At 42.4% G+C, this 27,320-nt stretch overlaps 2 protein-coding genes across 2 annotated transcripts; both read right to left on the reverse strand.

Moving 5' to 3' along the window:
- Nucleotides 1–200: 200 nt before the first annotated feature.
- Nucleotides 201–16,659, reverse strand: LOC120024513 (tRNA (adenine(58)-N(1))-methyltransferase non-catalytic subunit TRM6-like). The gene is made up of 12 exons (XM_038968783.1): nt 16,318–16,659; nt 15,821–15,951; nt 15,601–15,710; nt 14,890–14,981; nt 14,704–14,787; nt 14,389–14,513; nt 2,670–2,840; nt 2,387–2,559; nt 2,162–2,247; nt 1,359–1,461; nt 791–877; nt 201–676 (listed from the first exon to the last, which is right to left on the reverse strand). Exons 1-12 carry the CDS (start codon nt 16,422–16,424, stop codon nt 515–517), a joined length of 1,431 nt encoding a protein of 476 aa, XP_038824711.1. The 5' UTR covers nt 16,425–16,659; the 3' UTR covers nt 201–514.
- Nucleotides 16,660–18,370: 1,711 nt separating this feature from the next.
- LOC120024529 (fermitin family homolog 1-like) lies at nt 18,371–27,059 on the reverse strand. Its single transcript, XM_038968799.1, has 14 exons — nt 26,909–27,059; nt 25,945–26,178; nt 25,448–25,585; nt 24,347–24,533; nt 24,062–24,164; nt 23,827–23,934; nt 22,946–23,077; nt 22,693–22,742; nt 22,180–22,411; nt 21,989–22,065; nt 21,747–21,894; nt 19,375–19,499; nt 19,063–19,204; nt 18,371–18,894 (listed from the first exon to the last, which is right to left on the reverse strand). Exons 1-14 carry the CDS (start codon nt 27,057–27,059, stop codon nt 18,721–18,723), a joined length of 2,001 nt encoding a protein of 666 aa, XP_038824727.1. The 3' UTR covers nt 18,371–18,720.
- Between the last annotated feature and the right edge of the window lie 261 nt (nt 27,060–27,320).

Here is a 27,320-nt window from a genome sequence, read left to right on the forward strand (position 1 = left end):
ATAGATTTCTCTCTATATATTTAAAGTATGCATTGCCGTTTTCTTCAAACTTTTGAATGGTTGTTTGTTTCTTCAGTCTGCATTTAATAAAATATATTATCCCGGGACCAAACCTAACATCTCAGTATTCTTCCTTCTTCGAAACAATTATACAAAGAACTTTAATACCTCATGAACACAGGGCTTATCAACAGTAATAGTATCTTTAGAGCACTGTATTTTATTGAAATTCATATACACAGATGCGTTACGGGATGAGTCTGCGAAAACAAATGGCTGCTTTATTACACCACGGCACATTCTTCCCAAAAAATGTCATGATAACGAAATACTGCATTTGGGAGCTAAGAGCTTTGGACAGCAGCTCCAGGGCTCAATAACAGCCAAATTATTATATAACTGATCTTAAGAAGCGTGAGAGATTTCAGTCCTTCTATCCCACAAGTACAGTTAAATGATGTCATCAATGATATAAATTTCACAACAAATGGGTGACCGCAATAAGTTTGAAGTGTTATCCCTCTGTGGTCTCTGTGAGTTTCAGTCTCTTTGCGGCTGGCTCCTCTCCTCTCGTTGAACCCATCTTCGGTGTATCCGTAGCAACGGTCGTCCCGGAGAGGAGGTAGCCCCCACCCCCACTCATCAGCAGCATGGGGTGCGTCCTGTTAGGCAACACCTACACACACGCAAACACAGAGACAGGAAGTGAGGTCAGAGGTAAAAGCTAGTGCTGGTACTACAAACATGGATGCTTCCATAGAGATACAGTTCAGTTTGAAAATTATTATACCTGGTAATGTCTGATCCAGGAATCGGTGAGTCGCAGACTGACTGCTCCGCCTTGTTCCTTGAGCTTTGTATAGCACTCTATCAGAGGCTGTGGGAGAGAGATTTAATAACAGAGGAGCAACGAAAGAACAGAGTGAACATGACAGGGGTGATATTTCCAAACTCCAGACTAGATTACAGACTGTTTTATCAGTGGTTTTGATAGGAGATTTCCCACTGGAGAAAGACAATAAATGTACCTCTGTATAATGGCAGTACACTAGGGTCTACTGGCAACAAACTATGAAGGGTCTGTAGTACACAAAGTTTGGTTTGTAACGTAAGTAGATTATTAAATACGCTACATTATTAAGAGCATGACACACACTAGAAAGTAGGTCCGGGACGATACACGTATCGCAATACTCTTTAACATCGTGACAAGAAAACAAAACACAAAGCAGGTTTTTAAAGGACCAAAGAGTTTGGTCTGCTTCGCGTTTTCATTTTTGCCATGGGAAAAATATTGCGATACTGGTATTGTCATCAGTACTACTAGGAAGCATACTAGAGAGCACTCCGAATCATACCTCTTTGTATTGAGAGTACACGACAAAGGGTCTGGAGGGGGCGAGGAACTTGATAAGGCCAAGTAGAACTGGACAGGGGTGGAACCGACTGGCAATCACCAACCTGAAGAGGAGAACAACCAGAGGTATTAAACACATATTTTACCACCAGTGTGGGGCCCTGTTCAAACACTACGAACATGTTTTCTTCTTTCCATCCTCCCTCCCGGTGAAAACTGAGCTGGCAAAACTTGACAGATGAAAGCCCTTGCCTAACCAATTGGGTAAGATTAGTGAGTACTTCAAAGAAGGGAGGATGGAACGAAGAAGGCCTGTTAAAAGTATTGGAACGGGGCCGCCGTGGCACTACAGTGTGCTTTGTCCAGAGAAAGACAAGGGATGTGTCCAAGGTGACCTGGAGAAACGCGAGCTTTCCCAACAAACCAAATCAATAAACACAGGATGAGATGACATGTGCCGTAAGCCCAAACATCAATCGTCTTTAACTAGACATGTCACGCCTCTCTTTTGCTCGTCTTGAGCGGACACGGAGATGTTAGCACGGACACGTTTCACTGGTTTTAGACAGGGCAACAAAACACCAACAAGAGCAGAAACTGTCACTGTGATTGTTTACACGGATTATTTAACTCACGTGTCAAGGGGGTGTAATCTTAGTGTCACAGAGCTGTTATACTGGTTATTAGAGCTCATACATGTTTATTACCTCTTATTAATGGTTTAATAAACAAGTCCAGAGTTCACTGTTGCCAAGTGTTATTAAAACAGAAAAATGGTGGATGGGGGTGAGAGAACAGACTGACCCGTCGGCGTTCCTCCCCTCCAGCACGGCAGCAGCAGCAGCTAGTTTCTTCCTCTTCTCCTCCATCTTCACCTTCCTCTCCTGGCCCTAAAACACAACACGCAGTTGCTCTTCAATTGGTGCGCCATTGATCGGACTAAGTTGAACAAATCTTTGGAACACACAAGCACAAACAGGTGTGGCAAACAACAGACACCATTTGCTGCTTTACTATGTGCTGTCATACTCTGATCTCTCTAAGTTTCTCCCTCTCCTCTCTCTCCTTGTCCGCGGCAGGGTCTGTACTGGTACTAGTCTCCATGCATTGGTCCTTTGTGTCTGGGCTACACTCCTTGCTTTCTGCCTTCTCTGGGCCAGTCTGGGTCAGGTTGGACTTGTCCCCATTGGCCTGTCCGGAATCTGCAGTTGTGACAACAACAAAAAAACTTGATAAATTCAATAGATAAGATAGTATAGCATTTGTTGGTCTATTAAATTATTACATTCCTAGTATAAACACAAACGCACACCTGCGTCTATGTCTTTGGCCTCTGTGTCCAGTGCCCCCGCCAGCAGTGCATTGACGTGACAGATGGGGAACTCATGGAGCGTGTCGTGGAAGTGGGACGGGAACCCAAAGCTCTCCATCCCCGCCCTCACAGGACCTCCTCCTGGGTACATCTGCACCACTGACCCATAGCCTGGATGAGAGAGGAGAGAAAGAATATGAAGATGGAAGTGTCACCCTCCCAGTGCAAAGAACCTTGGCGTGACCCTGGACCACACCCTGTCGTTCTCTGCTAACACCAAAGCAGTGACTCGCTTCTGCAGGTTCATGCTCTACAACATCCGTCGAGTACGACCTTTCCTACCCATGCCCGCGACGTTCAGGCCCCACCCTACCTCGATTGTATCTGTCAAATTTAAGGCCCTGCCTGAAAGCCGAAATCATTAGCTGCTCCTTTCTGTCTGTCACTTGCTCCCTCCACTCAGCTCACTCTGAACACGCTTCTGTTCATGGTGGTGTGAGTATCCATATCAGCCCGCGGATGGTTTTATTTGGGTTCTGAGCAAAAACAATATTTTTTATTGTTGGACATAAGGCGGTAAAAACTCCAGTACATCAGTTTCAAGTGATTTTAATTTAAGAAATCTTAAAGAAGTATTCCCACACATAACATAGAGAGACATGATCGCATCCAAATATAAGCAAAGTTTGAAATTATTATGTTTTAGTCACACATATCTGTTCGGGTTTCTTGCGGTCAATTTGCAGTTGACAAATTATTTATAATTATGCTCCGGTCCCCGACCATCCACTCAAGACAAAATCGGCTTGCAGCTGAATATAGTTGATGATCCTTGCATACATTTTAAAATCAAAACATCTGACTTGGTTTTTACCAATCTAACTACATAACAATAATGGTAATAATTTTATTTCAATGGTAACCCTAAACTGGGTAAATCAAGATGTAGCCAAGGCCTATCCACAATACAGGTGAATGCATATTCAATAGTAGTGTGTGCATACATTGAGTTATTGAGCTTGTTTTGGCTTATCAGTGGAGTCTATGGTGCTGCCGATGACAAACAATCAGTTTGCCTTCCATATTAGCCTACTGATCAACAACATTTGCATATAAGCATCACTCCAGCATGTCACGCCTGTATGGAAGGACATCATATAGGCACTGCTGTTAGTTTGAGAATTTAAAAGAACATCTATTCAATCCAAAAAATGGGTTTAACGTAACGTCATGATTTGTGATTACGGATGCTTATGAAACTAGTATTTTTGACAATTTCCGTGATCAGGAAAAAGTTTTGTATTTTTTAGCTGCCAGGACGATAACTCGTAACAACTCAATTGGGTAGTTCAGCTATCCGTCAAGAAATAAGCGGGTTGAGACTTGATCCTACTGCTACGCCTGAATAGAGCGAGGCTGTAAAGGTGTCAGCATGCTTCAGTCCGGCTGGTGCCTAGCCCGTCCAGTAGCCAAACCAAACGAGTGTGCTTGCATATTCGCTTTAAAGACCTTCGACTGAAAATTGAGAAAAAAGCGGCAATAGTTCGGTATGTCTATTTTGAGACGCCATAGCCAGTATACACTTCCTCAAAATAGTCACAATCTAAAATAACTCAAGAAATCTGTCATTAATTTTAGTCACTTTACAGTGCAGTATTTCTCAATGAAAAAATGTGCATGAAAATGAATTGTCTCTCATTGAATGACATCAAAGACTTCATTGAAGAATCCCTACTGTTAACCATTCACAAACAAAGGCACCGTACTTCGGCTTGCTTTTTGTGTGCCTGAACAGTTGAAAAAACCCTCACCGGACGCCTTAACTCCGGCTCCCTATCACATCTCTCTCCATCGCTCATTTCACTTGGTGCACGTTCAAAATGGTAACCAGCTAACGTTAGCTAGCTACGTTGGCTAATAGCTCCTATCTGATATCTAAACATCATGTTTATCTAACCAGCTAATATATCTAGCTAGCCAACACCCCAGATTAGTAATCTTTCCTAAAAGGTCACATAGCTATCCTCTTAGCTAGTAAACTTGCTTGTTGCATCCATGTCTGGGCATGTTGACACAAGCCTTTAGTGAATTAATTAATCTAATATTTGCAACAGGAGTTTGATTTTGGCCACTGTGTCAATTCATCCATCAATACTGCACCTTTCTGTTGAAGAAAGAGCTAGCTTGCTGCTGCTGCTAATTTTCCCAGCTAGACATTCCTCAGCAATGTGCAGTGCTCGTGGCTCAGGCGATGAGTGGCAGCTGGCATAGCAGTAGTTTTGATATGTAGACTCGCAGAAGAAGGGCCGATAGACTAGAAAAGGCCAACATCAGCCCGATATATCGTTCTCTACAAGGAACATTATTGTTTTCTGTGAAATAATCTCTCCTGTGTTATATTTGATCAGGTTGAAGCACTTTTGACACCATGTTGTGATCTTAGTCAGATAGGACTGTATTGTGCAGCAATGGTGGAACCAGCTTCCCCCTGAAGCTAGCAGAGTCCCTTGCCCATCTTCGGAAAACATCTAAAACCCTACCTCTTCAAAGAGTATCTTAAATAATCCCACAGCATCCCCCCTTGCACCACTCCCCACCCTAACAAAAAAAGTGTCTTTTGTGAACTAACACTCGCACTTGAATTGTTTCCCCCCCTTATTAGCTGACTTTGCTGATAGCTATTTTGAGGGAAAATGTTTACTATGACGTTGATACAGTGCATTCGGAAAGTATTCAGACTCCTTGACTTTTCCCACATTTTGTTACGTTTGTGGGGTTTTGCTAAGCTTAGCGTGCTAAAATAACTATAAACTAGAAGGATTTTGCATTAAAGTTTAAGCTACTGACTCATGTAGGCCTGACATTTGTCTTTGTTCTCAGGAGAAACAGTGCTCAAGGCCTAACCATGAGGCCACAGCCTGAAATATGTGTGTGTATGCAACAAATGTATCAGGACGTAAGGGATGAGCAGAAGTGTGAAATAATGTGTGTGTGTGTGGTAAGAAGGGCGCTGTACTGTGTGACCGAAACTGTGCTAATCTTAGAGAGGCACAGGGGGGGTGTAGAGGGAGGGGGGTGAATAAGGAGACTGCTGACTGTGGTGTACAATAGACAATAACAGATAAACTATACACACGAAGAACATCTGTGAGGTTCTGAGTTATGCACTATAACCCAATACTATAACACACGTGATTGAATATTAGCAAACTGTTGGCCTGGGAGCCTGGGTGTCTGTGTGTGTGTGCTGGAAGTAACAGTTAGCGCCAGATAAGAGTGCTGGGAAGCTGTAGTTAGCCTTGAGCGAGAACAGTGGACATTGTATACAGGTGCAAATATCTCAGACAATGTTACAGAACTGTCTGACCTCAGTCTCTGGGGTGAGGGAGCGTAATCTACACAGCAACAGCGACAGGACACCAGAGAGCGCAAAGGGGCTGGGACCAGCTTATGCGCCAACACCAACGATAGGCTGGGTGAGTCTAAACCACGGCCAGTCTCTACTCTGACAGGCCGGTTCGGAAGTGGGAACTAATCTCTGTCACGAGTATAATATACTATCTTTGTCAGGAACAAATCAGTTCTCTGTCTTATCCTGCGTGATGAAACATTGAACCCGTATATAAGGAAATTGTATTTGCCATTTATTAACTTTTGAATTAAACAATTATTTTAACCAAGTTCAGGTGTCATATTGTTCCTATCTCAGTTGAACTTTCGCAGCCTTAACACGTTACAGCCTTATTCTAAAACTGATTAAATCGTCCCCCCCCCTCAATCTATACACAATACCCCATAATGACAAAGCAAAACAGGTTTTTAGAAGTTTTAGCAAAATGAAAAAGAAATACTGAAATACCACATTTACTTAAGTACTCAGTACTTTGTTGAAGGACATTTGGCAGCGATTACAGCCTCGAGTATTCTTGGGTATGTCGTGACATGACTCATTAATGTGATGACTGTTATTTATCGAATCAAACTATGTTTAATTGTTACCCGATTAAATTATTCATGTAGCAATTAACTCATTGGGAATTTGGGGCACCACGGAAGAAGTTGTTTAACGAGTTATCATCTTGAGTTTAATTCGGGAGATGGTATCTATAAGATATATCGATAACAGTGATTTATTAATCATTACCTCGTTCATATCAGTCTCATTCTGAATGTCGCAGACCTCTTGAATCCACAAGAACCCCAGCCTTTTCTGATCATTCAGTACAACACTAATTGATTTAAATAATTTATTTACTAACTAAATAACAACACAGAATACACACACTTACATGAGACAAAAGTCCCTAGTGGACTGACACAATGTGATGGCTTGTTACACACATATGGAGAGGGAGGGGTAGATAAAGAGAGGGAGAGACAAAAAGAGTCAAACTTATCGTACATACATTTGGAAACTACGCTCACAGTAATCAAAATACTTAATACCCTAACCACCGCCCATTCGATAAGAAATGCAATGTATATATTAACGCGTAGATGTCTTTGTTCGTCGTCTATCTCTGTCGAACCAATCAACCCTTCTATGTGGACAGGGTAGTTATAGTTCATGCATCGGTGTAATGCTCGGATTGTCCACCAGAGGTCACAATGTCCTTCTTAGTTGTAGAGCTCCTCTGGTAGTGGAGTGTTCAAGTAGAATACCTACTCAGATGCGCCAGTGATTGTCTGACATGGGATTTCTTCCTTCCCACCTCGTGTCTTTACTCAAAGTGGGACTTTGACTAGGACTACTTTCACATGCACAGCTGCAGACTGAATGTTTCTGGTCTCGTGTGGAGGTTATCTTCTCATCTCGTGTTGAGTCTCAGAGTTTCAACCATTCGTAACGTTGAGTTCACGCTGTCCGTCTGCTGGTCGGAATATGTTAATTCTGAGCGAGTCCTTTTAAGCACTGGTCAGAAAGGGCAGTTCCATCACACTGACACGCTCCTCTGAACTAATTTGGGGCGTAGCTTAGTTAATGTGCAAGGGACATGAAAACTATGATCTCGTTAGAGAACTAAAATTACACTCCCATCCTAACAAAAATAGTTTAATCCTTCCTCATATTGTATTCACATCATATTGGATGGAAACTTAACAGCCGAAGGGGGTTTCCTTCCTAAGTTACAGTATTTTCGTTATACAGTTAATGACATCACAAAATAAACAATATGACATGACTATTCTTTAGATCCCCACTGACCATTCCTATCACATAAATATTGTTCCAATATTCACTTTTTGGGTGTTATAGTTTTTGGCAGAAAAAGTCTGAGGGGATTGCTTTGGTAATATTAGAGCGCAAAGAGAAATTACCATCCTCCCTAATTTATGACAGAGTGTTAAGGTGTCAAAACCAGCCCAGCAGTCCTCTCCTCTCCTGTGGGAGAGATGGGGTCTGGCTATCTGTCAGCCATTTGCCAAGCTGATCTGAGGGCTGGATACTCAACCAGGAGAGTCATGACAGGTATGACGCTCCAAGCTTGGCACACCTGTATTTGAGGAGTTTCTCCCATTCGTCTCTGCAGATCCTCTCAAGCTCTGTCAGGTTGGATGGGGAGCGTCACTGCAGAGATGTTCGATCGGGTTCAAGTCCGGGCTCTGGCTGGGCCACTCAAGGACACCCCTGCGTTGTCTTGGGTGTGTGCTTAGGGTCATTGTCCTGGTGGAAGGTGAACCTTTGCCCCAGTCGTACGTCCTGAGCAGGCTTTCATCAAGGAGCTCTCTGTACTTTGCTCCATTCATTTCCCCCCTTGATCCTGACTGGTCTCTCAGTCCCTGCCGCTGAAAAACATCCCACAGCATGATTCTGCCACCACCATAGGGATGGTGCTAGATTCCCTCCAGACGTGACACTTGGCATTCAGGCCAAAGTGTTCAATCTTGGTTTCATCAGACCAGAGAATCTTGTTTCTCATGGTCTGAGCCATTTAGGTGCCTTTAGGCACTCCAAGCGGGCTGTCATGTGCCTTTTACTGAGTGGCTTCCGTCTGGCCGCTCTACCATAAATGCCTGATTGGTGGAGTGCTGCAGAGATGGGAGAACCTTCCAGAAAGACAACCATCTCCATAGAAGAACTCTGGAGCTCTATCAGAGTGACCATTGGGCTGCCAGCTCTAGGAAGAGTCTTGGTGGTTCCAAACTTCTTCCATTTAAGAATGATGGAGGCCACTGGGTTCTTGGAGCCTTTCAATGCTGCAGACATTTTTTGGTACCCTTCCCCAGATCGGTGCCTCAACGCAATCCTGTATCGGAGCTCTACGGACAATTCCTTTGACTTCAGGGCTTGGTTTCTGCTCTGACATACACTGGTAACTGTGGGACCTTATATAGACAGGTGTGTGCCTTTCCAAATCAAATCAATTTACCACAGGTGGACTCCAATCAAGTTGTAGACACATTTCAAGGATAATAAATGGAAACAGGATGCACCTGAGCTAAATTTAGAGTCTCATAGCAAAGGGTCTGAATACTTATGTAAATAAGCGATCTGTTTATTTTTTATACATTTGCAAAACAAAAACAGTTTTCGCTTTGTCATTATGGGGTATTGTGTGTAAATTATGCAGATTATATTATTTATCCATTTTAGAATAAGGCTGTAACGTAAGAAAATGTGGAAAAAGTCAAGGGGTCTGAATACGCCACGTAGGGCTGTGACAGTCATGAAATTTTGTCAGCCGGTTATTGTCATGCAAAAGACTGCCTGTCTCACGGTAATTTACCGTTAATTAACATAAGCACATTTAGCATCTCCATGCCTCAATGCATACAAGCCGCTGATGCGCGCCTTTGGAAAATATCACAATAATACATTTCTTTTAGACAGATCTAAAGAAACGTTATGATGAGGAAAATGTATTTCAGAATATGATTGGCCTGTCACAGTGCCATGCCATAGACTGTAGGCGTGTGCATTTTGAAGACAATATATGCTTATAAGTCCAGTGACATTATTTTATAGTAAGAAGAAAATAATTAAACATAGGTGAATAAAACAGAAAGGATATTTTTCCCAATCCGGATCGAGTGCGCAAATGTGGATATGTTGAGCGTAAAAGTGATCACTTGAAACAAGTCCTATACGCTAGACTTAAGAGTTATTTGGCAACTTAAGTTGATATTGATACAAACCTTAGAATGACGTAGAAATCCAAACATATGGGCTGCATGATGCGACTATAAATGGGACCCATGTCGCCCAAGTTATACTTTTGACTCATCTATCCATAGAACAATCTTTCAAGATTCTTGATGATCATCCAGGTGCTTCCAGGTGCTTTTTTGGCAAAATTGAGTCAACTTTTTTGGATGACTTGGGTCCCATTATCAGATAATTCTACAGGACAATGACAGGCCATACTTCTGTGAGCTGAAGCGAAGCTGGGTCATGCAGCAAGACAATGATCCAAAACACACACACAAAACGCAACAAACTTTAAGTTTTGGGATGGCCTAGTCAAAGTCCAAACATAATCCCAATTAAGATGTGGTGGCAGGACTTGAAACAAACAGTTCATGTTTGAAAGCCCACAAAGAGTAGGCCAAAATTCCTCCACAGTGACGTTAGAGACTGATCAACAACTACAGAAAGCCTTTGGTTGCAGTCATTGCAGCTAAAGATGGCACAACCAGTTATTGAGTGTAAGGGGGCAATTACTTTTTCCACACATGGGAATTGGGTGTTGTATAAGTTTGTTAATTAAATAAATAAAATAAGTATCAAATTGTTTTGTTATTTGTAAACTCAGGTTCCCTTTATCTAATATTCACGACATTGTATTTCACTCAAAACAACCACTGTTTGAGGAGCATATTCTCGCTGTGCGACAAATTATATTCCGCCCAAACTCTGTATGCTATGTGCTCTCCAACCCTGTTCCTGCAGCTACACCGTGCTTAATTTGGGAAAACAAGTTAAATCTGTTCAGGAACATCAATAGTAACACGTTTTCACAACAAAACATATTTCATTAAACTGTTGACAGGCCATCTGTGCCACAGGAGTTTGGTAGCACCTTAATTGGGGAGAACGGGCTTGTGGTAATGACTGAAGCGGAATCAGTGGAATGGTATCAAATGCATCAAACACATGGTTTCCAGGTGTTTGGTGCCGTTCCATTTGCTCCGTTCCGTCCATTATTATGAGCCTTTCTCCCCTCAGCAGCCTCCACTGCTCTGCATGCACGAGAATGGAATGAAGGAGATGAGATGGAAAAGCACAGTGGGGAGATGTTCTGTATAGCTAAAGGTAATGTGTCAGCCTATTAATTATGAAAATATACAACATTCACTATTACTAGGCCATTCAAAATCAAATACAAATTCTCTATAATTGTAGGCCAACTGTAAGCCGCCCTGCACAATCAATGAACCAACAGCATCGCCTAGGGCTGTACTTTCCCTCCCAGACTCGTGGGTAGAAAAGTTTGGAGAGTAGCATAAGGTAACCGGTCAATCCAGTAGCCTATGCATAATACAGTCCACACTTAAAGGCAATTACTATAATTTGTTTAATTTTGGAGTATAGGCTAGACCAATTATGTACCGAAGACATCCGAAATCCGTTTTGTTTTATGTTTTTCTGCTGTGTGTAATATGCGGTAAACTCAAACCTTATTTAAATTCAGGTTTACCATTATTTTAATTCAGGTATTTTCAGCCTTGGGCTCATATATAGTCCTATGCGTGTGCATAGGTTCTAATATGTGTACGGGCGTTACGGAATGAATCATCACCTTAGAAAGTGCTGTCCGTTTCGTTTTGAGGCTTCTACAACGACCATGTTTTCTACTCAGTTTCAACCGGTTAAAACTTCTTTCCTCAACTTGATCGATCACAGAGAGGTAAGTTTTAAAAGCATGATACTGTTTGGATGATAAGTGATTGATGTGATTTTCAATAGCATTGATGTTAGAGGGACAATAGAACGCTGAGTACCAGGTCATTAGCGACCTGATGGTAATTAACGAGTTGGTACCAACATGTCCAGAGCACATTTTAGGGCACTGAGCAAATTTCAGGTCTGCTGAACGCAAACTTCAACGTTGTGAAAATTCTGTGCAACTTCCAGCACGCGTTTACTGTGAACACAGAGGCTGTACCCGCTTTAAGTTACAGTTCTAAAAGTGGCCTACTATCAAAAACAACGGAATGTAGGCCTACATTCCATGAGACTTTTGAAAAGAACATGCAGGGCTTGACAACCTGTTTATCCACTTGTCCTTCAGACAAGGAGTTGACTGAAAATGTTGTTTTGTTGTTTGATGGAAGAAACCACTACAAAATAAAATGCATTATTATTCCCATGCCGTTAATACAGAGAATCAGACAAATTATGCTACCCTCTGCCTATTGGCCACTTAGCGTATTCCAACCTGTTTCAAAATACAACACTGCCCCTTTAAGACAAAAAAAAAGGCTCTTTACCTGACTTGCTTTTCAAAGATGTCTAGAAATGCACATTTTGTGCTCTTGTAGGAATCAATCACTCCCCTATTGCTGCCTACAAATGATCCAACTGGGCTAATAACTCACTAACGAGCAAAGGATGTGGACAAAATGTTCACACGTGGCTACATGCAGCTCTTGCTTTGATCTCAACACAAGCGCATTTACCAGCGGTCACGAGTCATGAAGACAGTCAAATTCCAAATGACCGTTTAGTCACGGTAATTAGGTTTCTCCAAGCTCTGATGATGCTGCTGGTCATTAGTAGCCTACCAAACTTGCTAACTGCCTGGTACTCAGCACTCTAATCGCTCTGACATCAATGCAAATGTTTGGAAAATCTAATCAAACACTTAATGAGAGCCCATGAGCTCATGTTGCGCAACATTTCTATAGGCTATGCAACTGCGGAAGAAAACAGAGTGATGGCCGCTAATAAAAAGACAAGCATCCTATCAGGTTTCTATATGCTAGGCCTACTATATTTATTTCTCAACTTACCTAATATTAAGCACACTGCTTATATTTACAACATGAGTATAGCCTACCTGGCAGACATGAAAATTAACCACGGGGAAGAACGTCCTCCATTTGCAATTTAAGTGCATATATGACATGTAATTTTTCCCGCTGCCCCTGTTTTGATACAGCTGCATAATAATGGTCCATTCTAAATCAAAACAAATGTCAAACATATATTACTTAGTATAAAAAGACAAGATTAAATCAAGAATAGTCTGATGGGTGACAATCACTTGTGAATTATATCAAATCAAATTGTATTTGTCACATGCGCCGAATACAACAAGTGTAGACCTGGCAGTGAAATGCTTACTTACAAGCCATTATCCAACAATGCAGTTAAGGAAAATACCCCAAAAACAAGAAAATAATATTATTATCCCTTGTGAATGATGCACAGCATAAGAAACAATGCCTTTTTATTGTCGACTTCTTCAAATCATAGTCGCACACCTCATGTAACCTAACCCATAGGCCTATATGTTTCAATAAGGTTTGTATCACAACTAAAGTGGCCAAATAACTTCTTAAAATTAAGCACATTAATCCGCTTTACAAGGGGTGTAGAGCCAAACAGGCATACATAAGCAGCGCGTGAGTTTCAAGTTTGGGGAAGATCATTTTCACCATAAAAACGCACATTTATAATAAAAGCATTACATGCATAATTGCACTTGCGGTTACTTTTGATAATGGTGTTTTCCGCCAAAGGAACATTAGTGTTTATAGCCTACTACCATGTGCGCATTGCTGTGCTTATAATGTGAAGAAATAGCCTAATAGTTTATCAACATTTTAAGCTAAACGTTCTGATCTGTTGCCTCAGCCCCATTGCATAAAAAAAGTATTTTTGATGCTAGTGGTTGTATTAATCTGGGATCTATCGCATCCCACAACTGTCCCAGACTATGTTTGGAATATTTATTTCTCGCACAGAATAGATCATACTATGGGGGATAATAGATTGACATAGGCTAGTGCTTTTGCTGTCCGTTAGCCAACAAGATGAGTAGGCCCAACGAAAAGTAAATGTGGAGAGTTCCTCCGGGCCTTTTGTGGCCGGAGTGCTGCGTTGGGCCTTTCTCTGTGAGTCTGCTGCGCAATCCGAAGCATCTCTCAGTTAAGTTAGTTAAGTTCAATCTCGTGCCTCTCTCCGTGGGCTGATATTTCTTCTGCGCTCTATAAAGCAGTCCTGGGAAGCTGCGAAGCAATCTCGGGGCTACTGTGTGCACGCACGCAGCTTAGACTGAACATCGGTCCAGAGCGCATTTTACTGCGGTCACATGGAATTTTACTGTGGTCATGACTCATGACTGCCGGTGTGGCATACGGTCACCGCAACAGCTCTAGACCCACCTAGCTATCTTAAGGTAAATGCACTAACTGTAAGTTGCTCTGGATAAGAGCATCTGCTAAATGACTAAAATGTAATGAAATAAATGTATATTCGTTACAGGACCTTCCAATTGAAATGTATTACATAAAACGTTGACATGGCAGTCAGAGCATGGTAAACATAGACAGGGAACAGACCGGCTTGCCACAGAGCAAACACAATTCATAAATCATGCAGAATTAAGCCATCATGTGTGCGTCCAATATGGCACCCTATTATCCTACATAGTGTACTACTTGAGGCTCTGTTCAAACCTACTACACTACATAGGGAATAGGGTGCCATTTTAGATGCAGGTCATGCCAGGTCTATCCATGATACTTCCAGACATTTCTATAGTCCAGTTACCTCCCATCCTCTCCATGACAGCCCCCAGCACCAGTCCAGCACAGGTCTCAAACACCAGCACCTTACTGCCTGCATGGATATTCCCCAGAGTCAGCATCTGGGCAAGGGTGTCATACCGCAGGTGGCTGGAGGAGGGAGGCAGAGACACAGTCTTGGTTACTCCAACAACAACATACTATACAGACAGGAACTTCTCTCAATAAAAACTGAATTTGGGCCCAGAGGTTTTCCTGACCACTTGACCTAGCCAGGAAAAACATCAGGCCCTACAAATAGGCCTAGGTATGACTTAGCTGGCACGGTGGCTACACTCACCATATCTTCCCTGGTTCTCTGCCGTGGTACATCATAGCCATGACACGACAGGAGGGCCTTAGAACCATCACACTGTTCTCATACCTGGAGGGAACAGAACACAAGACATTCAGAAGTCAGAAAGCCTATTTCATTCATCACTAACCCTGGTCCTGGAGTGTGTAGGCCTATATTCCACTGACTCACTTTTTCTTTTTTTTCTTGATGTATTTCTCCTGTGCAAACTCAGTCTTGTCCCTGAATGTTGTACTGTTCTCTATCAGCTGCTGGACTATTTCCTATGGAGAGGAGAAATGGGAAAGTGAAGTCAGAGGAGCATCTTCAACATAAAACAAAACGAATGAAAACTTTCACCATAACTTCAACATATACTGAACAAAAACTATGAATATAAAGTGCTGGGAAAAAAACAAACAAAAAAAATAAAATAATAATAAATCGCAGAAATTGTCCATATGCACGAAAATCTTATTTCTCTCAAATTTAGTGCACAAATGTGTTTACATCTCTGTTAGTGAGCATGTCTCCTTTGCCATAATCCACCCACCTGACAGGTGTGGCATAATAAGAAGCTGAATAAACAGCATGATCGTTACACAGGTGCACCTTGTGCTGGGGACAAAAGGCCATTCTAAAATGTGCCGTTTTGTTACAACACAATGCCACAGTTGTCTCAAGTTGAGGGAGCGTGCAATTGGCATGGTGACTGCCGGAATGTCCACCAGAGCTGTTGTCAGATAATTTAATGTTAATTTCTCTACCAATGTCATTTTAGAGTCCAGTCTCACAACCGCAGACCACATGTAACAACGCCAGTCCAGGATCTCCACTTCTGGCTAATGACAACTAATCCACATCAATGACAACTAATCCACATATATCCAGAGGTGCACGTACCTGTCCCTTCAGACCTTGCTCTTTGAGGGTCTCAATATCGTCTCTGGTGAGTTTCTGTGATTTTCCATCGTCCAGAATGTTCCTGTTGTCTGTTCCTGCTTCCTTGGCATCTAAAGAGATGCACAAAAACAAGACTCAGACATCAACTCTGCGCCTGGACAACTGAATCCTTACCTGAATTATAGAAAAATTGAGATGGTTGTTGTTGGCATGTAGCTACCTGCAGAGCTCTCAACGAGTTTAGGTTTCCGTGGCTGCAGTGTTCCACCAGTCACGACTTCAAAGGTGGTCCCATACAACTCCCCCACTGCATTGTCCAGGAAGAACCACTGCTTTTCAAATACAGTTTTCCTGGGGTTGGGAAGAAGACATGTCAGATCATCTCAAACGCACAATGACACACAGTGAGTCCACTATGATACACTATACTGACTGCACAACTGGAGTACTGCCAATATGTCATCCAGCTTGAAGCTGGCAACATGACATTCTCTTGTATAAATGTAAAAATGTTACGTTAACGTTACCTGGCTGAGTATCCTACTCCTAGCTAGAAAGCAATGACGGCAATTGGACAATGCTAATCAACAAGACATAGCTTGCAAACTAGGAACATTAGTACAGGCAAAAGGTTTGACTTGACTGTGAAGCATTGTTAGCTAACGCAAATCAACAGATAATGTGATCGTGCATGTGCAAAGTTGTGTAAGGACTCACTTTTTCTTTTGAATCTGTACAGCTTTGTAGATGTCTCCCCGTTTCAGTACTACGTAGTCACCCTCATTCACTCTGTGCTGGGAGTCATTATCGCCATTGTCCGCCATTAGAAAGCTCGATAGCCAGCTTAGTGGTAAAATCGACTTTTCACCCACTAGAATATGAGTTGTAAATCACCAAAGAGAATAGTAATGTACTGAAATGAAGTATTTTTGGGAGAGATCGCCTACTGAATTTACCCACGTGCTAGCCTGCATTTCCTTAGCATTCAGGACGATTAGTCGACGCTGTATCAATCGCTCATCGTACTCGACTCTGATTGGCTCATTGATGTTCGTAGAGCGTATCCTCCAATGGTAGAGAAGTACGAGGATTGTCTAGCTTCCGATAGGTGGTCGCGAAAACAGGGTGAAAATCGACTTCAGAAATATCGTTGTCAATTTCGTTTGTGACTAGAAGACTACTAGCGGAAGTGTGGCTTTTGTAGCACATTATAAGATAGTGTAACGACCCTGGGTTTATAAGCGCGGAAATCGACTCTGCCGCTTGAGCATGCTTTTGCGGCACAGTTGATAGCGCGCCGGACTTCGGGCTAGAAGGTCGAGGGTTCGAGACCTGCTCCCTGCTTGTTTCATTACACTGGTGTCGGAAGTGATCGGACCTCGCATCCACGACAGTGCGTGTGCTTGGCCGGTGAGCGCGTTCCTGTAAGACGTAAAGTCGCAAGCTAGCGCGAGGACGCGCTCTTTGAAAGGAGGGAGTAGTGTAACGACCCTAGAAGGTCGAGGGTTCGAGACCTGCTCCCTGCCTGTTTCATTACAATAATTTCCCCAAACCTCATTCTCCTTACCGGCTACGTTCATTATCCTAACCTGCTGCATAAATTATCTTAACCTGCTACGGAAAAGGCATTTCCGGTCGTGGCTGTGTTTTAGCTAGTCATCCCCGCCACGAATATTTTTTTGTTGATACTATACAAATTTCGAGATACTAACTAAACATTTCGAGAAACTAACTCGACATTTAAAGAGACTAACATGAAATTTCAAGATAGCAGAACATACAGGATATATTACTTAATTTGTAGCATTATGTGGCGATTTCCATCTATCCATGTTGCAGAGATCAGCAAAGCAGGGCCGCCGGCAACGTGTTGAGCTAACATAAGCTTTGGATTCGCTTTAACAACAAATATTGACACAAAAGCGTTTAAAATAGGGATAAAGTACTGTTGGGCAGGACCCATCTGTTCCAACACTATATTGCAGGGAACTATGAAATGTGAAATTATGTATTCATGACTGTTCATTGAAATACTCCCCCACCACACCTTGGACCTGTGGTTCCACCTCTGAAATCACCACACAATGTTACAAATTAAGAAACATAAACTTGCTCTACTTTCTAAAACATTCAACTTATTATCTCAACATTTTGTATCAGCAAAGTATCAGCATTTTTATTGATTTTTTTCATGGCGGGAATGGGCTTCCATTCTCAAAACATAATTCTCAATACAGTTGACATACAGTATAATCTGTTTGACATAATTAGCAAAGACTGAGGGAGCAATTTTGGTCTTCTTACATGCTCATGTGTCTAGGGATGTTTTAACTTTCTCACATGGGGTTATATAACTGATCTAAGGCCGGAAAGCCAATTCTACTGTATGTAGATGCGCCACGAACTGCTCTCAACATTGTGCCATTACAGAGACAACAATTGACCAAAACATGTTTCTCAAGTTTATTTCAATGCAGTTCAGTCAAGAGAAATTCCAGTGTAAACAAATGTCTCGTTCAACATGATAATAACCCACCACCAGAAATATCTTTGAAACTCTGTTGGACTTGTAATACAATTGTAAATGTTACATTATAAAACAGTATAAAAGTAATATGTATAAAATAGGGCAATGAGCAGCTCGATAAAGTGATTGTGAAAGTAGCCTACAACATTGAATTCAAAGACTTAAAAAATGTGGTGTCGGTAAAACTACCTAAATCCTCCTCTTCAACCACTGTCTGCTGGTTGTCACTGAGATTTTTTCTGGGCTACACCAAGGTAAACAGGTGACAAGATGTACAGCCCATGTGCCGAATGAATTGCCAGGCCTAACCGTCAGACAAATAAGCCTTGTAGAGATGGTCCACACATTTTGTAGAGATGGTCTTAGAATCAAATGTGACCAATAAGTCTAGTTCTCTGCACTTACAATATGAAAATGTCATTTATGTAGCCTACAAAACCATATCAGCAATTAATTTAAATTCTTTCTTGACTCTGGATTGGCTTTTTACAGGCCTTCAGTACATGAATGATTGACTGCATGGATAGTCTCAGCTTGTAACAAATCCTCATGTTTGATCGCCACGGCACTAAATGAAAGCTGATGTCCCAGGTTCATTCCTGCCCTCCAGTAAGTTTGTGGAATAGTTCCTCGTCCAGTGTCTCGTTCTGGTCTTTGGAGCGTGTTGAGAGGAAGATGTATCCTCCTATGTACTCATGGACCACCTTGCAGTCACAACTCACACAGGAGAAGGCTATCGACACGTTCTGGTCAAACTCTATGGCCACCTGGAGACATGAAACAACATGGATTATTACTGATTAATGTACTTTATAGATACATTTTCAGGAGAAACTGGTTTCTCAAAAGCAACTATTATCCATTACTTTCTAATCTGTAAAAAGTAATCAATTAAATAAATCAATGAACCAATCAATCAATCTAGAACCATTTACCTGTCTGATCTCCCAGTTGACATTCCACTGTCTCATGTTGGCGAACCTCCAGGTGGTGACAGGCAGGCCAGTGGACATGTCAATACGGATCAGACGGTTATAGGAGATACCCATCAGCTCATCCTTCTTACTGCCTCGGAACCTGGAACACACACACATTCATAATGTCTTTATGTAACCATAGTGGTTTTGTGAACCATGATTGTGTGATGAGTAACTTTGCCTGGGACCTGCTCCCTGAGCGAACTCCTAGGCTTTATCTCGCTAACACAGTCTTGAGCTGTTTGAACCTGGTCGGTCACATTTACGTACCTGACAATGTAGTATTTGATACCAAACTCAGGCAGGGACTGCCAGGCCTGGATAAAGCGCATTTTAGCTTCATTGAGGGAGAGCCTGGCGATGTTCTGATGGGCCTCCAGGATCCTCGCTGTCAGCTGGACAGGAGACAGAAAAGGGACATTTAGGTTACTTTACACAGACATTATGTCAATCATCTAACAAATACTGAAAGGGTCTGATTTCATTATTACTGAAACAGGATCCAAGTGGTAAATATAAAGATCCAGTCCATTTAAATAATTGGAGGCCTATTACACTTCAGTGTTGTGATGCAAAAATGTATTATATTATTATTCCTCATAAATCAGACAGTTTTTTTTTTTACATGGACTCTTACAATACTCTTATAAAATGGGTTAAAGTTATGTATAGTAACCCTAGGTGTAAAATAGTAAATAATGGCTAATTCTCAGAAATGTTTTAACTGTCAAGAGGAATAAAACAAGGTTGTTCACTATCGGCATATCTATGTATTGCCATCTAAATGTTAGCTGTTAAAATCAGATCCATTAAAGAACATAAATGGTTAAAGAAAAGTGTGATAAATAAAAACATATACCAATTTCATTTAAGGACCAAAAAACTGACAGCTGTGCCATATAAATTGCAAAATAGTTGGGAAGAGATTTGATGTACCCATTCCATGGCACATGGTTTATGAATTGATTCGCAAAACAACGCCGGATTCAAAACTTCAAATTTTTCAATTTAAATTACTATGCAAAATTATTGCAACTAATAGAATGTTATATATATACGTATATGGGGGATACAATTTTCCCAGCTCTGCAGATTCTGCTGTGAGGAGGCAGAGTCATTAGATCATTTACTTTGGTATTGTCCATATGTAGCTCGTTTTTGGTCACAGGTCCAGGGATGGCTGAAGAATTGCAACATTTGCCTAGAACTAACGCTACAGATAGCAATACTGGGTGATTTGAAAAGCCATAGTCAATCAATCAATAATATAATTATTATTTTAGCAAAAAATGTAATTTTTAATTTACAATCTGTAGAAGCTATGAGAATAGGAAGGTTCAATTCTTTTGTGAAGCATCACAGCACAGTTAAAAATATATGGCAAATAGAAATCCGAAATGGATGATGTTGAGAGATAGATGGGAGGGGTTGAATGGAGCTGAAGGGTGGGACTAATAACAAGATAAACAATGTAAAACATACGGGGTCTGTAAAATGTATATAGGTTCGGAACTTTTGTGAAATAGCACAGTTACAAATAGAAATCAGAAATAGAGGAAGGACTAAGAACAAACAAGAGAGAACTATTGTAAAGTAGACTGTGTCTGTAAAACGTGTATAAGATGTATAAATTGAAGGTAAAAGCAGAAGTGTTTATTAGTTTACTCCAATTGGGGGATCGGTGGTAGGGTTTGCGGGAATAATAATAAAGGTATATTCTTTAAAAAAGTATGCATGTCTATATAGGTATGTGTATGTATATATGTGTATATGTATGCATGCGTGTATGTATCTGGATATTTACAAAAAATATATAATGGGGGATTAGAAATGATGCAGACAATTACATTGAAGGAAGCAACATTCTTTCCGCAATATTAAGCTAATCCACCCCTTAAAAATAAAAAAAATATTTAAAAAAAACAACCTGCCCTCCTTGACACCTATAGCACCCGATGTCACAGGAAGGCAAAAAAGATCAAAGACAACAACGACCTGAGCCACTGCCTGTTCACACCGCTTCCATCCAGAAGGCGAGGTCAGTACAGGTGCATCAAAACTGGGACCGAGAGACTGAAGAATAGCTTCTATCTCAAGGCCATCAGACTGCTAAACAGCAATCACTAACTCGGAGAGGCTGCTGCCTACATGAGACCCAATCACTGGCCACTTTAACAAATGGATCATTAGTCACTTTAATTAATGCCACTTTAATAATGTTTACATGTCTTACATTACTCATATCATATGTATATACTGTATTTTAGACCATCTAGTTGCACCTTGCCTATGCCGCTCGGCCATCGCTCATCCATATACTTACATGTACATATTCTCATTCACCCCTTTAGATTTGTGTGTATTTGGTAGTTGTTGGGGAACTGTTAGATCACTTGTTCGATTTTACTGCACTGTCGGGAACCAGAAGCACAAGCATTTCGCTACACTCGTATTAACATCTGCTAACCATGTGTATGTGACCAATACAATTTGATTTGAGATAAGTATTATTGTGTCACTTGAGTGCTGTCAGAGATAATCAACTCTTACTCTGGAGAGCTCTGGTGACATCCTCTCTCTGTCTATGGCTTCACAAACACTGAATCATGAATGATCACTCTATATTGAAGATAGACACCCACCTGTTTGGTCTTGTACTTCTTGGTGTATCTGGGCGAGACAAAGCACTCAGCGTTCATCTCCATGGCATCCAAGTCTGGAGCAGCCTGACCAGGAGGGGGCGCCAGACTTTTCATCTGCAGGAAAGACTGGATGTTCTTCACCTCCGACCTGGACCAATCACAGTTTCTCTTGGTCAGTTTACAGTCACAACCCTGCTAATGTGGTCCAAGGCATGTGAAGTATTAGGTAAAACAAGTCTGACCTGTAGGAGCTGTAAGCCATGGTCTTGCCCTTGGAGGCCAGGGTACAGGCTGCCTTCCACTTGGAATACTGTGTCTCCTGGATAAAAACAAAACTGTTACAACAATATGTAGGAGGAACAATGTCATGAGTCATGTTGGTGGTGCCCCAACTTTAATAAACTAAAAAGTTAAATAAGAAATAGCATCTTACGTTGTCACAGCGGATGTAGACCTCGTTCATCCCATCAGCCACTGGGAGCAGCAGTTTGATTCCAAACTTCTTGTCCGTCACGTTGACGTCAGGGACCACCTCACATCCTCGGAGGTGCAACTGTTCTATGGGCTCTCCGCTAGCCGTCTCTTTGTTCTTGTAGTAGGAGATGGTGGTGTCTTTAAACACGAACCAATACTCCTTAAACGGACGCAACGTCAGTCTTTTAGGCCTGGTTACGAAACAAAAATGCTCCGTGAGGGAAAACACAAACAGGTTGTGTCCCCACACAGTCACACTGTTGCTGTGTGAACTGTCTGTGTCATGGACTCCAGGCCATATACAGCGTGGTGCATTAACCTTTCCTTATCTGAAGTGAAATGGCATTTTATTTCTACTACTTATCATTCAAGGTCTCTTTGACTTATGTTTCCATCCGTTACATAGATATAGAGGTACAGTATACAATATATTGTGCGTTTCTGGGCAAATACAGTGGCCCTCGGGATTTACCTGAACAGCTTGAGGGAGTCTGCCAGCTTCGGAACGTCTGTGATGTCTTCCTGTGGGGCGGGAACAAGCAACTGTCAATTATCTTGTGACTTAGTGACATCATCACGTTGAGACATGCAATCTAAGCAGACTACCCATCAACCCCTGCTTAAATACAGGTGTTGAACCCTCTGAAACTGTTGAAAACAAACTTGTTTATCATTTATATATGTAAAGAATATGAATCCTTCATATGTATGAAATCTACACTAACCAGAATTCTGTCTGTATTTCCTCCTTCAAGTGTGACCTCTAGGTTGGATAGGGCAGCCTCTACTTCATCCATCTCTGGTTCGTTGGAGAAGTCCAGAGGTTCCGTGGACATAGTCATCTTGCATATGTGATACTGAACCAATATTGACATTAATAATCATCAGTGAACGATGGGAATTGGGGGATATAATCATACTAAGAGCAACAGGGGATTTTACAACACACCACAGATAAGAAGAGTACAAAACTAACAGACAACTTTGAAAAAACGAAATATACCCAGCCTTTAGCGGTCTAAATGGCAGGTTTGAACCCTGAAACAGATTTTAGTTCAACACTTGAGGCCAGATGATAACACAAGACTGGGAGGAAGAGAGAGCCCTGTGATTCCAGTAATTATGCAGGTGAAAGCAATAACCATCTCAGGGATTTCACAATGGTTTTTATATCAGCTTAGAACATGGAAAAAGACATTCAAAATGTATGCACTCACTACTGTAAGTCGCTCTGGGTAAGAGCGTCTGCAAAATTACTAAATTGTAATTAAAAAAAAAATTATATCAAAGTCAGAGATGAAGAACATTTAACATGTAACAGTCATAAGTTTTTTCGCTTCATAGTTTTTTGTTAGTTATATTTTCTCAACCAGAGGAGTACAGGGTGATAGCCAGATGTCCCTCCCACCCTCTTTCCTATGAGATTTCCCTCCTGTCCCAACAGGCCTTCTCTTGGAATGAGACTCCAAACCGGATCTCCCAGATGGACAATAGTGTGAGAGCGTGTGTGTGTGTTCATGCGCGCTCGCGAGTGTGTATGTGTGCGTGTATGTCTGAATGTGTGACGTGCGTGTGGGCAGGTGTGAGTGTGCACGTGTGTGTCTACCTGTAAGGAGGCGAACATGAGCATCTCCTCCTCAGTGCAGTCTATCTCCTCCAGTAGGATGGACCAGCGAGCCTGTTCATACAGCTGGGTTATCCTCACAGCATCATACTGAAACACACACAAATCAGTCAATGTTAGGGTTAGGCGTGGGGGTTACGGTTACAGTTAGTCTCACCATAGGGTTGAGGTTCAGTGGCTATTCAAACTCCCACTTTGGGTTAAGGGTTAGGGTAACCTTTGGGTTGAGGTCGAAGAAGCAGTGGTATTTGAAACGTAGCTGCAGTCTGTCATCTTCTCCGATGCCCTGTTCCATCAAGGAGCGGGAGGAGTCCAGCCACCTGTCAATCACACCAGCAGCATATCACAGTCAACCAGGAAGTTATGTGCTCAGGGGAGAGACAGAGTAGTGCCCTCCAGCATAGCAACAACTAGCGTCTATTCTACCTGTCCAGCCATAGAGTCTGGTTCCTCTCAAGGTTTATTCGCTCCAATGGAGTTTTTGTTTCTGAGTAACTCTTACCCTGCGTTGATGATGGCTTTATCCACCATGGACAGCTGCTGGTACATCTTGGACAGCTCCGCAGGGGGCAGGTTGGGCTGGCTGGAGGTCAGTGGGTTGTCCCCAAACCATAGGCTGGTGGCCGAGGCAGGAGTCCCGTTCTCTGGGTCGTAGGTGGGCACCATGGTCTTACTGTACAGGGGACTGCCTGGAGGGGTCAGGTGGAGGAGGAGATACAACTCAGGGTCCATATTCATAAAGGCTCTGAGTGAGAATGCTGATCTAGAATCAGTTTAGCCTTTAGCCTAGGAGTGAGGCCTCATGGGAACAGAGAGGATTGTGGGGGCGAAATGGCCCCGTCTACATTTGTTTAAAAGCAGCAGAGCCTTTAACTCAGAAATAATTCCTTTGAAATGGTTCAGAGCAACTGTCAAAATGAGGCTGGTTTTATGAGTTGGTGTGGAATCCTCAGCTGCCCTATACCGTAGCTACTGTACTCTCACGCAGACTCAGAAAGTGTGTGTGTCTGCGTTGCAGAGTATGCGCTAACGAAAGCCTTGAGAACAAAGCTGTGAACTATAGCTTCTATTCTTTCAGATTTCCTTAATGATTGCTGTATTCTTTTAGATCTTCAGAAACTTTCTGGAATTCTCCATTCCTTCTTAGATTGTTTCAGAAGTGTACAGAAGCCACCATGTGGGCGGAATCTGGTGGTGGTGTGAGACATAAAAGTCAGTAGCTATCCACTTTGAGTTAGCCAGAGGTTCGAAACCTTGACTGTGTTGCAATAGTGATAGATTAAATCCCTTCACAGCGTGATTGAAAACAGACCGTCGCGATATGAGGAGAGTTTGAGCCAGCCTAACTTCTCAATGAGGATAACTTGGCCTAAGGGCCTGGTGGTTTCTATGATTCAACAAAGCTATATTGACAGAGACAGGACAATAAAGGGGTTGGCTAAAGCAGAAACGGGCTGTCACCAGGATATGGCTAACTGGTTGAAAAATCGTCACATGAAAACAGATTGGAAGAATCTGACCATTGAAGACACAGTACATCTAATAACACATCATTAACATCGTATTCATATGCTTATAACACGCTAATAACACTGTGTCTCACCTGTTCCCCCAGAGCCTCCGCTGATGATGTCCATGTCTAAGACGTCGTCCAGCGCTGGGTTCTTGTCTTTCTTCTTCTTCTTCTTGGACGGGTCATCTGGAGGCTTCAGCAGGGACAGCTCCTCTGGCCTCCTGATGTCTGGAGGAGAGAGAGGCATGTCAAGGAGAGATCCGACCTCTAGACTACACCCTAAACCCTTCCCTCTCCTATGGCCTCCTGACGCCCGGAAAAAGGAAGACCAGGTCAAGGAGAGACACTGCACCCTATCTGACTCCTAGATCCTAGACCCCTAGCCCTATATCCTTACATCTAGATTTAAACCCCAACCCCATAGGTCCTTGCCCCCCCCCCCCCCCCCCCCCAGCCCTGGTGAAGATGTGAAAGGACTGGAGAAGTTCGAACAATATGGCAAACATTTCCCGTATTGGGAACTTCACCATATTAAACAGTGATCTAGTTCTTTCAGAGTGGCACTATTGTCCGGTTAGGGTACTGACTGAGCGCTCTGCAGATCTCAGCGACGGTCTTGAAGACGACGGCAGAGTAGCTGACGGTGAGTTTGACCGTTTTCATGTTGGGCAGCTGCAGGCACAGGGGTTTGTGCTGGGGAGTGTAGCGCAGGTCAGCGTCCGCCTGGACACCGTACTTGTCCAGGGTCCAGTGGGTCTTCAGCAGCCAACAGCTCCTCTGGTCCCACCACAGAGCATGGTCTGACCAGTCCTGAGGGGCCTCTGGCGGAGGGAGGGAGAGGGAAAGAGAAGGGTTATGGTTGGGTAAAAGAACAGAAGTTTCTCAAAGTACAAACATTGCCATTAAACATGTATCATTTTATATTTCATCCACAATTCAAATTGATATTCAATTGTCTATGAACAATTTCAGCATGGAGTATGAGTAAGTTTCTGACCATAAGTTTACGCCAAACAAACCACCTGCAGCAGGCATAAGAAGTCCCCACAGGAAGCAGATGGGTGTGGCTTGATGATTCTCTAAGACATCATGTTGTAAGCGTTATGGCTAAAACCAGACCACTGTTAGTCCAGTCTGATGACTGGCCACTGAGTCATATATGGCTTAATCATATACATGTAGTCATATGTCTACTTAACGCTGACGTAACAAACACAACACACCTTGCCTTAGGCCACTTTCATGCTGTCTTCCCATGGGGAAGTCCCTAATGTCTAATCCTCCTGGATGAACACAGCCCGTGTCTTAAATCACACCCTATTGCCCATGTAGTGCACTCATTTTGTAGACATAATAACTGTCAAATATAGTGCACCACACAGGGAATAGGGTCTTTGGGAGATTTCTCCCAGGTGAATAGATATGAGATAAAGTGGTGAACTTCAGCCTGTGGTACTGAAGCATTGTGGGAAGACAATACTACTCAGCAGTTTAGAGGAATGTAGGGCAAACCAGAGTGTGTTCTCCAGTCTAGTACTGAGAGAGACTCACTGATCTTCTCCACCAGTTTGAGCATGAGTCCTCCGATGTGCAGGTCTCCCTTGACTCGGAGTTTAAACCTCATGCCCTCATCTCCACCTCTCTGGTTCACCTGGACTGACAGCTCCCATGACGTTTTGCCATACTCTGCCGTGGATACCATGGCCCTGCCTGAAGAGGAGGGGAGAGAGGCAGGTTAGCAGAGAGATAAAGGACTTAATAGCAAATGTATTGGTTCAAATGTGCTGCATGAATGAAAATAGGATTGAGCGACTGATCCTGCTGTGGCTTCCCCGAAACACTGACTGAAGACAGGTCAGTGAAAGGGCATGTCATCTGTTGTACTGGCTGACTGAAAGCAGAGGCTGAGGTGGTGCTACATTTATGAATAAAACATCCTTTCACACATATATCCATGTGTAGA

The sequence above is a fragment of the Salvelinus namaycush genome, chromosome 29 (genome assembly GCF_016432855.1).
Source record: "Salvelinus namaycush isolate Seneca chromosome 29, SaNama_1.0, whole genome shotgun sequence".
Taxonomy (NCBI): Eukaryota; Metazoa; Chordata; class Actinopteri; order Salmoniformes; family Salmonidae; genus Salvelinus; species Salvelinus namaycush.